Source organism: Neoarius graeffei, chromosome 7 (assembly GCF_027579695.1).
Source record: "Neoarius graeffei isolate fNeoGra1 chromosome 7, fNeoGra1.pri, whole genome shotgun sequence".
Lineage (NCBI taxonomy): Eukaryota > Metazoa > Chordata > Actinopteri > Siluriformes > Ariidae > Neoarius > Neoarius graeffei.
The window spans coordinates 58,558,193-58,570,884 of NC_083575.1; the positions used below are offsets into that span (position 1 = coordinate 58,558,193).

Sequence of the window (12,692 nt, forward strand, 5' to 3'; positions counted from 1 at the left end):
TGGATCAGGACCCTCCCTTCTGAAGATGTAGTTCACGAATGCAATACAGGGCTTGTTTTTAAAATGCTCAAATACCTCATCCCTGCCTGTGCTTGAGTTCTACTTTGACTTGCCATTTGGTGTGAGTCTGACCTTTTGAAGTAGCAACTGCATTTAGGTTGTTCTTCATTTAGGTCAATTACATCACTTTGGCGAGTGTATATAGTAAACTGTTAAATTGTGTGCTTTTTATAGTCCTCGAATCCATATCTATTTTTTTTTTCGATTGTCTGAAGTAAACTTCCTTATTCTTGTTTTTCTGGGAGATTCCCATTTCTCCGTGTAGGCGAATGACGTCACAGGGGGATTACCCTTCAGATGACGGAGAGCGCCATTGAGTTCTGTAAATTTTGTACGATGTTTACAACGTCTACCTTAATTTGCATACATTTCAGTGAGTCATGTTGCCAAAATTATAGGCTACAAAGAAGTCTTGAATTCTTGGGTCACTTTTATTTATATACGTTATTTTAATGGGTTGATTGAGGCTTGTGTGTCCAAGCTGAGTTTTCAGACTTGCTTTTGAACATGCTAGGTGTGTCGAGGCAGTCCGTTATGATCCTTAGTAGCTTGTTTTCTGATATTTCGTGTAAACAAATAAGATAAAAGTTAAGCCTAAGGAGAGATGTTATCGGAAGGCGTGTTATTCCGGGGTAAGATTCTGATTGGTTAGAATGCGGAAGGTATACCGTGAGCTGGCCGAGTGTTCGCCTATCCGCCTCTCGACCGGGAGGTTGCGAGTTCAATTCGCAGTTGGGTCAGACTAAAGACCAAATGGTACTGACTGCCATCTGGCAAGAAACGATGCAAGTGGGGAATATCTTGCGGTTACCAGAGGATCCCCCGGGGATATAGAACTGAGACCCGGGCGCCTCAAGAGCTGGTTAAGCCTGGGACAGGAGACTGCCTGGGCGGACCAGATCCTGGCGTGGGAGGGGCTTTGACTCTTTGATTTATTGAAGAGGCGTGGCTTTAGCTGGGGAATTCCCTGCTGTAAGAGCCGACTCTTTTGTTTCACAAGACTCAGTGCCAGGTTCAACAAACTCATTAGTCTCTATATGATGATCAGACTTTTATTACACCAATTTAGGCTATACTAGTAGCCTAAATTGAAGGAAAAAAATTATATAATAGATAGATAGATAGATTACACTAGTAGCCTAAATTAAATATATTCAATTTTTTTTGTGTGTGAGTGGTGTAGTAGTTAGCACTGTCACAAGAAGAAGAATAAACCTTTATTTGTCACATACACACTTCAAGCACAGTGAAATTCATCCTCTGCATTTAACCCATCTGAAGCAGTGAACACAGGTGCGCACACACCCAGAGCAGTAGGCAGCCATACTAGAGCGCCCGGGGAGCAGTTGGGGGTCAGGTACCTTGCTCAAGGGCACATCAGCCCAAGGCCGCCCCACGTTAACCTAACTGCATGTCTTTGGACTGTGGGGGAAACCCATGCAGACACGGGAAGAACATGCAAACTCCACGCAGAAAGGCCCTCGCCGGCTGCTGGGTTCGAACCCGGAACCTTCTTGCTGTGAGGCGACTGTGCTAACCCCTGTGCCGCCTAGAAGGTCCTGGGTTCGAGCCCAGTGGCTGACGAGGGCCTTTCTCCCCGTGTCTGTGTGGGTTTCCCCCCACAGCAACATTCACACTCTAAATTGACTGTAGGTGTGGTTGGTTGGTTGGTTGTGTCTATGTGTCAGCCCTGCGATGACCTGGTGACTTATGTACCCCACCTCTCACCCATAGTCAGCTGGGACAGGCTCAGCTTGCCTGCGACCCTGTAGAACAGGATAAGCGGCTACAGATAAAATATATTATACTGTATATATCATTCTCATTATCTCTAGCCGCTTTATCCTGTTCTACAGTGTCACAAGCAAGCTGGAGCCTATCCCAGCTGACTCGGGCGAAAGGCGGGGTACACTCTGGACAAGTCGCCAGGTCATCGCAGGGCTGACACATAGACACAGACAACCATTCACACTCACATTCACACCTACAGTCAATTTAGAGTCACCAGTTAACCTAACCTGCATGTCTTTGGACTGTGGGGGAAACCGGAGCACCCGGAGGAAACCCACGCGGACACGGGGAGAACATGCAAACTCCACACAGAAAGGCCCTCGCCGGCCACGGGGCTCGAACCCGGACCTTCTTGCTGTGAGGCAACAGCGCTATACACACACATATATATACTAGTCGCCTAAATTGAATATAATTCCTGTATTTCATTCTGATAGGCTATTTGCCTCTCCATTACACACTAGCAGCAGTCCAGTCTGATCATGCAGAGGAAAAAGTCAAACATAAACCCTGTTAGAACTGGCTCTTACATCGTTTTTTTGTGAAAAAAACGTGTCAGGTTGAGATTTTGGATCCTTTTAGATTAATGCACTGTATGCAATTTACATATAATTATTGTCTCTTATATTTTTATTGTTGCCTGCTGTCATCAAGAGGATCACATTGGAAATGTGTATTTATGCGTCATCCTCGGTGCTATACTTGTTTTTTACATGCATGAATTTTACCAAATAAATCCATACCAAGGGCGTCAGAGTGCTGATGAATGATCAGTAAGAGCGTCACATGATCTGCTTGATTCGTCTTCTTCAGGAATGCGAGTCGGTTCACAGTGATTCACTTCAAAGAGTCGACTCGTGAGCGACACATCACTAGTATTATTTAACATCACTGCAGAGTTCATTCGTCACTCATTCAGTCGAATCCAGACACAGGTACTGTGAACTGCCTTCAGGGTGTCCACGGAAATGGATGGTAAGTATGAGGATTTTTTTTTTTTTTAAACCTGATAATGACGAATCAGTAGCTATAATTAGCTAACGTTAAGATTTACAGCATATCATATGAACAGATAATTTACTTGATTTCAGTTATCACGAATGAAATTGGCAATTTGAAACAACAATAGTGGTTGGATCCGAGCTCATAACTGAGAGGACGTTGTTTTTAATGTTTATAAGCATTAAAAAAAATACTATTTAACCGAACTGATTTCGAGAAGTGTGAAGTTGGCCCATATGAAGAATTTATGAAATTCATGGTAGACACTCTATCCGGAGAAGGAAATCAAAATGAGGAACATCTGTCAACTGTTTTCGACTTCAAGTTCTCATTAACATTATTATTATTATTATTATCCTTATCAAACTGTGCTCTTGTGTCTTTCACGTACTGATTTCTCTCGTCTTTTCTTGCACAGCTCATTTCCCTATACTGAACAGTAAGTTAATAACTGCTCCTGATATGCCAAGTTTCTCCTCTGCTTCTAACTCTTGCTAGTTTGCCAACTTCCCTTTTTTTTTTTTTTAAACTATGGGTGGCTGGCTGAGGTTGTAGTGCAGTGTAGGTCACTTCCTGTGTGTTGCATGCAGAGCAGGTAGATGTGACTGAGGTCACCTGTGTGTACTCACTGCTCTAGAACACTTTCTACATGTGCCTGATGGAGAGCTGGGCAGGAACACATCCGGCAAACAGACCTCAGCTCCCCTATGTAGTGCTGATATTCTATACTGTAGCTACACTTGGCTAAAAACAGACATGATGGTGGACTTGTTTTACAAGAAACCACTGGAACAGGAACTGAGCATCTCATGCACAGCTGTGCCTGAACAGCTGTGTGATAAAGCTTTGATAATCATAATTGTACCCTGTGGTCCATTGGCACGTCAGAGAGCTTTTGAGCAGTGTATACAGACAGGTGTAATAACGGGGAAATTATCTGATGTCGGCTGTGGTTACGATCAGGTTCTGAGGAAAAAGCACTGATGTGTACAAATGTTTAGATGATCTGCAGTGTTTCTCAGGACCTGTGAACATTCTGCTAATGTATCATGTTGCCTGCTTTCTGGCATGCTGGTTTCTCTAAAATTTGGTTATTTTTTGCTTCTTTTTTTTTAAGGGGATCTGTTCATGTGTTCATTGTGTGTTTTTTGAAAGTTTCTAAAGTTGCTGATATGGACTCAATTGATGGAGTCAGCATTCACTGTCTGGGCTCTTTTTTTTTCCTCTCTCTCTCTCTCTAATTAGTGGGAGAGCCCTGTGTTCAGATCTTTGAGCAACCCAAACAAAGAGGCATGCGCTTCAGGTACAAGTGCGAAGGTCGTTCAGCAGGGAGTATACCTGGAGAAAGAAGTTCTGACAATAATAGAACTTATCCAAGCATCCAGGTATACGGCATACAACTCATCTCATGTAGATTCCCATTACTTGGTCATCTTTATGAAGCAACAATCAGCTTTTCTAACTTGTTTCTTCCTTGTCATCAGATTCTGAACACTTGTGGAAGAGGAAAAGTGCGTGTGTCACTGGTAACCAAAAATGAACCATATAGACCACACCCACATGACCTGGTGGGGAAAGACTGCAAGGATGGATATTATGAGGCAGAATTTGGGCCTGAACGCAGAGTTATTGCGTAAGTCTGAACTACTTATTAACTTACTAAATTAAGTGCGTTCACAGATACTCTGTGTGAAGTTAAAGCTATTGTCGCTAAACACCAAGCATTCGTTTTATGCATTTTCAAATGCACATTAAAACAGAACAGTCAGAATAAAATATGGCTATTTTTTTTCTAGAAAATTTACTGCTTATTTTGTGTAGAATTTTTTTTTGTATGTATCAACCGATTTCCCCCGCCTGCTCTTTTTATTGATTTTTAATATTAAATTGGCCTGTGCCCAATTACTGCTCCACACACCATGATGCACATACTGCAATACTTCTCTTCTGAAGGTCTGTCCATCTTTTGTTTCGTATTAAAAATGTTTCCGAGAAGGACTGGAGTAAGGGGATTTCCCTGGTATGCAAAATGTTAAACTTGCAATGTTTTGTCCAACCACTGTCCACTACCCTGAATGTCTATCCCTGTTATATGACTCACTGAATGCACTTGACTATATCCTTGGTTTGACTGTGATTTTATTTTTTTTTTATAGCTTTCAGAACCTGGGTATCCAGTGTGTCAGGAGAAGAGAAGTCAGAGATGCCATAATGCAGAGAGTGAACCGAGGCCTAAACCCTTTCAATGGTGAGACTTTTTTAGATTTGTATGGTGTTACGGCACTTCTCTCCGTAGTCTTATATTTCGTTGCTATAAGGATATCAGGACATCATTTGTACAAATCAGAGGGACTTTGCAGATCTGCCACTGTAAATCACTACATCCTTTCTGTTACTGCTATACTGCTTGTGTTTAAGCAACTGTGGTATCATTAGGAAAGAAAAAAGGTTACTTCTTGTTTTAGTTTTAGTAATGCTGTTGCACAAGTGGCTGCGGTGTCACATGGCATGTGACAAGGGGAAATTTATTCAGTGTAGGAAAAGAGGACTCTATTTATGCTGCCTGAAATATCAAGAGAAAGTATAGCTGTATACATTTGTGCTTGTAAAATTTACATTTTGGGATTAACAATACAGCAAGCATAATTGCAAAAACAATTTAAATAAACTAGCACATTAATGAAGACATCGGCATCGCCATATTCAGTGTGTCGTTTATAGTATAGTCATAAACAAAAGTATTATGTGTAGGACCATTATGATGCTCATGGGTTTGTCCCTGTAGAGCATACATTCCCAACCCTGGTTCTGGAGTCCCCCCTGTCGTGCACATTTTAGTGTCTTCCCTGTGCTAATACACCCACTTCAATTCCTGAAGAGTTGTTAATTAGCTGAATTTAGCTGAATCAGATGTATCAGAAGCAGAGAAAATGCTAAAATGTGCAGGACACGGGGTACTCCAGGAGCAGGGTTAGAAACCTTCACTACAGAGAGTCCATTCATGTATCAGGTTGCACATTTTCACAAAGACGTCTTTAGGATAGCTTTGTTAACATGGTTTATTATAACAGCAAGGACGTCTAAGGAATTGACACAGAAAGCATTTTAGACCCAGGAGCCCAGAACACCACTTAGGAATTTTTAATTATGTGCATGACAGAAGCAACAGATTCTCATTTGGACAATATAGAAGCAACACTTCATGGTAGACTGGGCCATCCTGTTATTACTTCCTCTTATCCAGTTCTTTTGACTTGAAGATAACTCTCACTTCTGCTGAGAGCTCAGTGCTTCCTAAACTGATTACATGGCCCACCCTTTTACTTCCTAAAAGCAACAAAATCTTTTTTGTTCAAATACAGAATAGCAAGGAATCTGGTAAAGCACAATGTGCGTGAAACAAATGACTTGGCTAAGTCACGGTAATGAAATGACTTTTGATGTGAGTTGGAATGTTTAATCATGCGTGGAAGGGATTGCTTGCCACTAATGCTGTCGTAGGTTATTGGTCATTTGGACACAAGTGGTATGATGTATGGTTTGTGATTGGCATTCGTCTAATATCTGTATAATATTTGAATGACATTTATGCAGATGAAGGGGAAAAAAACTCAGTGAGGTGAGAAAAAGTGCCAACAGTAATGGTGCTGGAGATTTGTGTAGGTCTCCCTGTCCCTATTTTCTCCTCCCATCCGCCCACATTCACCCAAATGCTCGGTCTTGTCAACGCCCACATGTATTGTGCGTTTGTCAATGTGTTACTGTGTCCCTTTACACACACACACATACATACATATATGCAAAAACTGTGCACGCACATCACCTCCTCATTTTCACACTCTGCCTCTGCCTCTACACCCACTCACCCCTCCTACCTTCTCTCACATCACTGTGTCTACAAAGCCGTTTTTCTATCTGCTTCTCCTTCTGTGTGTTCTGCACTCTCCATTTCTATATCTATCCACCTCTCCCTCTCAATTTTTTCCTCTTTGAGGCCTTGTGGTTTGAGCAGAGGCAGAGCTCCAAACGTCAGGTTAGCAGCCTCTTCACTGCAGAGTCGTCATCTGGTCTCAGAGCTCTCTTGATTCTTAGTTCTCTGTGATATTTCCACCTGCGGTGACCTCACCTCGGTTGTCAACCACACATCACTCTGCCAGTGAGCGGGAGAGTCCACTGCAAACACTCTGAAAGAGAGAATGAGTGGGCATGTGTGTACGTATTGAGAAACATCTTCACACGCATTTTGTGTAGGATGAGTGTCTGCATCTCTCGATGTGAGCACAGTGTGTGGGCACATGATTTAACTGGGGATACCGCTGAGTAGCTTTTTGTAGGGGGCTGACGTAGAGAGAACGTCACTCTGAGATATTCAAGATAATTAGGCTCGAAATGAACTGAGTTTTTGGCCTGTCACATGACTGTGACAGATCAAAAACTCAGAGTATACCTATACAAACTCTAACAGCACTCTGATTCTGAGGATGTTGCACCCGCTGTGAGACTCTAGCACTGTACTTTTGCATCCTTCCACCGCCTCTGACTTTTAAAGTGGCGAGATAATACAACAGTGTAATAATGATGATGTATACTAACATCTGTTCGGTCTATGTGTGTATTTGGATGTGCAGTTCCTCGGGAGCAGCTCTTGCAGACGGAGGAATACGACCTGAACGTGGTGCGTCTATGTTTCCAGGTCTTTTTGCAAGATGAGACTGGATGCTACAGCATTGCGCTGACACCCATCATCTCCAATCCCATCTATGACAACCGTGAGTTGCCACAAAACACACTTCCTGTGGTCATTTTGATCATGGCAGATTTGATCAGTTTTCATTATGACATGTTAAATCAATTAGTCTGCTCTGAGATTTAAAAGGAAAAAAAATGTACCTCCATACACAGTTGCTTGCAGAAGTATTCCCCCCCCTTTAACTTTTCTACATTTTGTTAAGTTAGAACCTGGAAGTGAAATAGACCCCATCTCATCTCATTATCTATAGCCACTTTATCCTGTCCCACAGGGTCGCAGGCAAGCTGGAGCCTATCTCAGCTGACTATGGGCGAGAGGCGGGGTACACCCTGGACAAGTCGCCAGGTTATCGTGAAATAGACCTAATTAGGATTACATGTCATGAATCTACACACAAAACAACCCATAATATTGAAGTGAAGGGAAAAATCAATATACTTAATATGCAAAATTATTTGCTGATTTTAAAAATATAATAAGTATTCACTCACATTACTGTGAAACCCCTGAATTAGATCTGTTGTAACCAGTTGCCGTCAGAGGTCACGTGAGTTGAGCCGAGTTGAGTTGAATGGAGTGTGTGTGTAAGTAAAGAATTAAAGTGTCGCATCATCTCAATATATATTTATAAAAATATAAAGAATGGCAAAACCATAACTCTGCCAAGAGGAGTTAATTCGCCAAAAGTCACTGCCAGGGTAAGGAGGGCATTAGTGAGAGCAGCAACAAAGTGTTGTATGTGTATAAAATAAAGGTTAAAAATGGAGCAGGATGGATTTCGTTTGCATTTTTAATCACTTAATGACTGTGGATGCCAGTAAATGTACATAATCATGGAGAATATTGGCTCATCCATGACAAAGTTTACTTGGTTAGAATTCACAGATGTCACAGAGCTGTAAGTGGGACTTATCACATTACAGGAAGTGAGTATGGCCCCATTTAGTACTTCCTGAGTTGCTAGGTAGTGTGAGTATCATGTGTAAGCGGAAGCCACTCTTCAGAGGTCTTTATGGCCCAGTGTCACATTGGGTAACACAGCACAGGATAGAGTCAAGAAAAAAAGCGTTATGTGTGTGTAATACACGTGAGATGAGTTCTTTTTGTTGTGGTTGCTCATATCGCATGAACCGCTGTTACTGAGATACACTTCCCTAAAATGGATACTTTAATACACTTAAAGAGGAAGTGCAAAACAGCCCCACCCTCACATTCTAAAACAGGGCCTGCCAACCTGCTGTATACTTTAATAATTCACTCCCTTCTTTTCATAGCAGAAAGCTTGAGATTTCCGAAGCTCTGTTTAATTCAGATACGTTTTGAAGCGATGACCCCGACGCAAATCATTTGAAAAGGGGGCTCGTCCATAGCAGCGATTTGTACAGTCATTCCCAAGTGAAGGTATCATTTTTGAAGGGAACAAATAGTGGACATTTTGTACCTGAGACTCTTTGCATCGTTTTTATGCTAAACGAATAAAAGGTTGCAGCCACCAGTGAAATTATTTATAAATGTAGGTCAAGTTCATGTACATTACATTTAGTAATAGTAAATTATAACTAAACAAAACAGCTAAAAGTAGCGTAGCGTTGCATAAACACTCTAATGTAGGTTTCGTCTTTTCACAAGACTAAGTGAACCGAACACATAAATGAAATGGGTGTTCCTTAATAAATTTCAATACTTCTTTGCATAACTGCCAGTGACTGTGGGACAGGCTTCGTTTTTTAAAAATAATGTTATAGTGTGTTCAGTATGCCTGCTACTTTCGACCCATTCCAAAGGGGACCCTTCAGGGTTCTCACTGCAAAGGGTGGAGCTTTTAAGGGAGTAGGGCATTGTCATGATCACTTCAGAATAGAACACAGCCAGAGTGAGAAAGAAATTCCAAGTCGCATCACATCTCATGCTTGTATTTGATCTCATGGTCTTGTGTACCATTTGTGTTCTGAATAGCGATGTGAACTTTTACCCAATGATCTCATTGGCTGTTCTGCAGGTGCCCCAAATACAGCTGAGTTGCGAATCTGCCGCGTCAACAAAAACAGTGGCAGTGTGAAGGGTGGCGATGAGATCTTCCTGCTTTGTGACAAAGTCCAAAAAGGTAGAAAATGTTCTATGTTTTTTATGAACACTCAAAAGAATTTTCTCATGAACCAAACCACACTCTTCCCACAGTACTTAATTTCCCATTGGTTTCTTCACTTACTCATTCATCTGTCTCTCTTTCCATAATTCACTTGCGTACCTGTAACAGTCATTCACTGAAAATAATAGACTCATGCTTTCCTCATGCTACCATGTAACACTTAAATACATCTTTATACATCCGTCATCTTTCACCTCATCCTTCCATGCTTGCTTCATCACACTAGATGATATAGAAGTGCGCTTCTTCACCCAGACCTGGGAGGCCAGAGGCTCCTTCTCCCAGGCAGATGTGCACAGACAGGTGGCTATCGTTTTCCGTACTCCTGCCTACTGCGACACCTCCATCACATCTCCGGTCACTGTGCACATGCAGCTGCGCCGCCCCACTGACCAGGAAGTAAGCGAACCCATGGAGTTTAGGTACCTGCCTGATGACAAAGGTAAGACTTCATTTTTATCATGTCACACTTGATGCAGAATGTCAGTCCATTCTTCAGCTGTTACAAATGTACACAAAATGTATAAATCCTAGGCCTTAAAGTTGCTGCACTATGTACATTGAGCCTAGATGTCCAATCTTATAGATGTTGCATGCTTAGAATGAGTGTTTTTCTTTCAGATCCCTATGGTTGTCGTGAAAAGAAGCGAAAACATGAGAATCTAATGAAGTCCTTCTCCAGTTTCACACCTGGAGCTGCGGGCTCTATGGGCAGAAAAGCAGTGACGAACCCAAGGATTAAAAGTGGTGAGAGACTGAAACATTTGCAGCAACATTTTAAGATATTTTCATGTTTATCAAGCATCACTCTCCACTGTTTATCTTATTGTGCATTAATTTGTCTTCCACAGAACCAAATTCCTATGTAAAGCCCCCTCATCATGGTCTAATGAGACCACCTCAACAAATCATAGGCAACAATCTCTATCAGCCCCAGCATATGATGCCATCCACTTCAGCATCTCCAGCTGCATCATACAATCAAGGTCAATGGGTTCCTTCACTTCACTTTAGCCCAGCTAGCAGCAACCCTGGGGCCAGTAATGGAGTGGGTATGTCACAGGTTAACCCAGTTAACTCAGTTCCCTCCCTAAACACCACCGGGGAGAGTGGAAACAGCCTCCCCTTACTGACTACATTGGATCTGGAGTTTCTTGACACTCCAGGTGCTTCTGCCAACCAGCCTCGGCAGGAGCAGCTAGAGCACAGTGTCCAGCATTCACAGCAGCCTCTCCACAGGAAGGAAACCATGCCTGCTGGTGAAAACATCTGGCCTAACCTTGAGCTCCCACAAGCACCAGGAACACAGAATGGGCCTGCAAATACAGGGATGATGGGGATAAATTACACATATTCAAATAGTCCGGATGGAAATGAAATTTTTAATCGCCTAGTAGGCCCTTCAACAGGTCTTCATTTAAAACAAGAGCCTCAAGCGCAAAGTACTTTGGCAATGTTGGACCCTAACAACTCCACCCTCTTTGAGTGCACACGGTCCTACGCCATGCTCAACTATTCACCGACCAGCAGCAGCAATCAGGAGGCCATGAGACATGCAGCCAACGTTGGAGCCAGTGGATCAGGACAAAGGAACACACAGAACCCATCCTTCTCCCTCACCAGCATGGTCCAAGAAGCCACCCTCGATAACCTCAGCTGGCCCTACAATCAATATGGTGGAGAATAAGAGAAAAGTTCAACACTGTTTTAAACTATGGATAATAATATATTCTATGTTGTTTTGAGTGTGAGTACCTGGAACTATATTTTTTACTGTTTAAATAGCTTAGCTTTGGTTGTTGTCTGGAATAATCCTTCGTCTTTAGTATTTAGTTGAGTCAGTGATGAGGCACTGAGCTTATGGTTAGAGTGGATGATGATGTAGCTGGAACAGGCAGCCACTGATCAATTGCTACAATAAATATTTACTCTAACAGTAAGCTTATTGGGCCTCCAAAGCCATTACTGTTGGGCAACACTGTCATATTTAAAAAAAAAAAAAAGGCAGCAACAGTTTCAATGAACATGTACATAGATTTTTGACGAACATATTTTGGGAATTCTGGAAAACCTGTCCAAACTTTCTCAAGTGTGAGGAAGTAATTCTGTTCTCTGGAACTTGTAGGGACCCTCAGACCCTGTGTAATGGCTATGTCATATTAAAACACACATTCTGTCCAAAGTTCTCAAAATGCTGGGTTAAACCTTATCAAAAGTAATTGAAATTATGCCTTTAGAACATGATTGTTTTCTGATTATTTTTACAAATATTTACTGGAAAAAGATGATTATATGTTGATTGTGCTGTATGTGTGCTTGTTTCAGCTTCACAGTGAAATCAAGATGATTTTCCTATCTGTTGCAACTTTTTTGTTTTGTATTTTTATACAATAAAAAGCTTAATATTCTTTGTGTATCACTTTATGATTACCACACTGAGATTTTAATTGCTTCAGAAATTCATTTTTCTGCCGTGCAGACAGGAAAAAAGTGAGAAGTAGCTAGCTGTCATCAGAATCACATCGCTTGGTTTGTAGCTTTGACGTCCTCAAGAAATTGTATCGCCACAATCTACTGTGACTCCTCAACTGTTTTGAATACAGAGCTCTTTCAAAAAAAAATAGGCATGTTTGTGCTCATATTTAACATATGTCTAATGAGTAAATGTGTTCGGCAGCTTTTCTACTTCAGTAATTCCTTCGCAACAGTGTCTAGTGCTCTGTCATATAACGCATGATGCATTTTGGTTAATGCATTTGCTCAACCTCTTTTGCAATTCTGGATTGTTTGTATCACAACTTTAAAGTAATCGCAGTTCTTTTCCCTTTTTGTTTTTCCTCTGCTTGGTTTTACTTTTGCATTCTGAACATCTGCAAGGGAGAAGACACAACACAATTTTTCAAAGGGTATTTAAAAAAAAGAATTATTGAAAATATGAAA

At 41.6% G+C, this 12,692-nt stretch overlaps 1 protein-coding gene across 2 annotated transcripts; it reads left to right on the top strand.

Moving 5' to 3' along the window:
* The first annotated feature begins 2,749 nt into the window (after positions 1-2,749).
* rel (v-rel avian reticuloendotheliosis viral oncogene homolog) lies at positions 2,750-12,160 on the top strand. 2 transcript variants are annotated; one of them, XM_060926074.1, is made up of 10 exons: positions 2,752-2,826; positions 3,272-3,292; positions 4,099-4,238; positions 4,338-4,486; positions 5,010-5,101; positions 7,482-7,622; positions 9,603-9,707; positions 9,979-10,194; positions 10,374-10,499; positions 10,604-12,160. In XM_060926074.1, the coding sequence occupies exons 1-10, from the start codon at positions 2,820-2,822 to the stop codon at positions 11,437-11,439; spliced, it is 1,833 nt and encodes a 610-aa protein (XP_060782057.1). In that variant the 5' UTR covers positions 2,752-2,819; the 3' UTR covers positions 11,440-12,160. The 2 variants fall into 2 exon arrangements, with proteins under 2 accessions (XP_060782058.1, XP_060782057.1); XM_060926075.1 differs by lacking the exon at positions 3,272-3,292 and having other exon boundaries at positions 2,750-2,826.
* Positions 12,161-12,692: the final 532 nt, after the last annotated feature.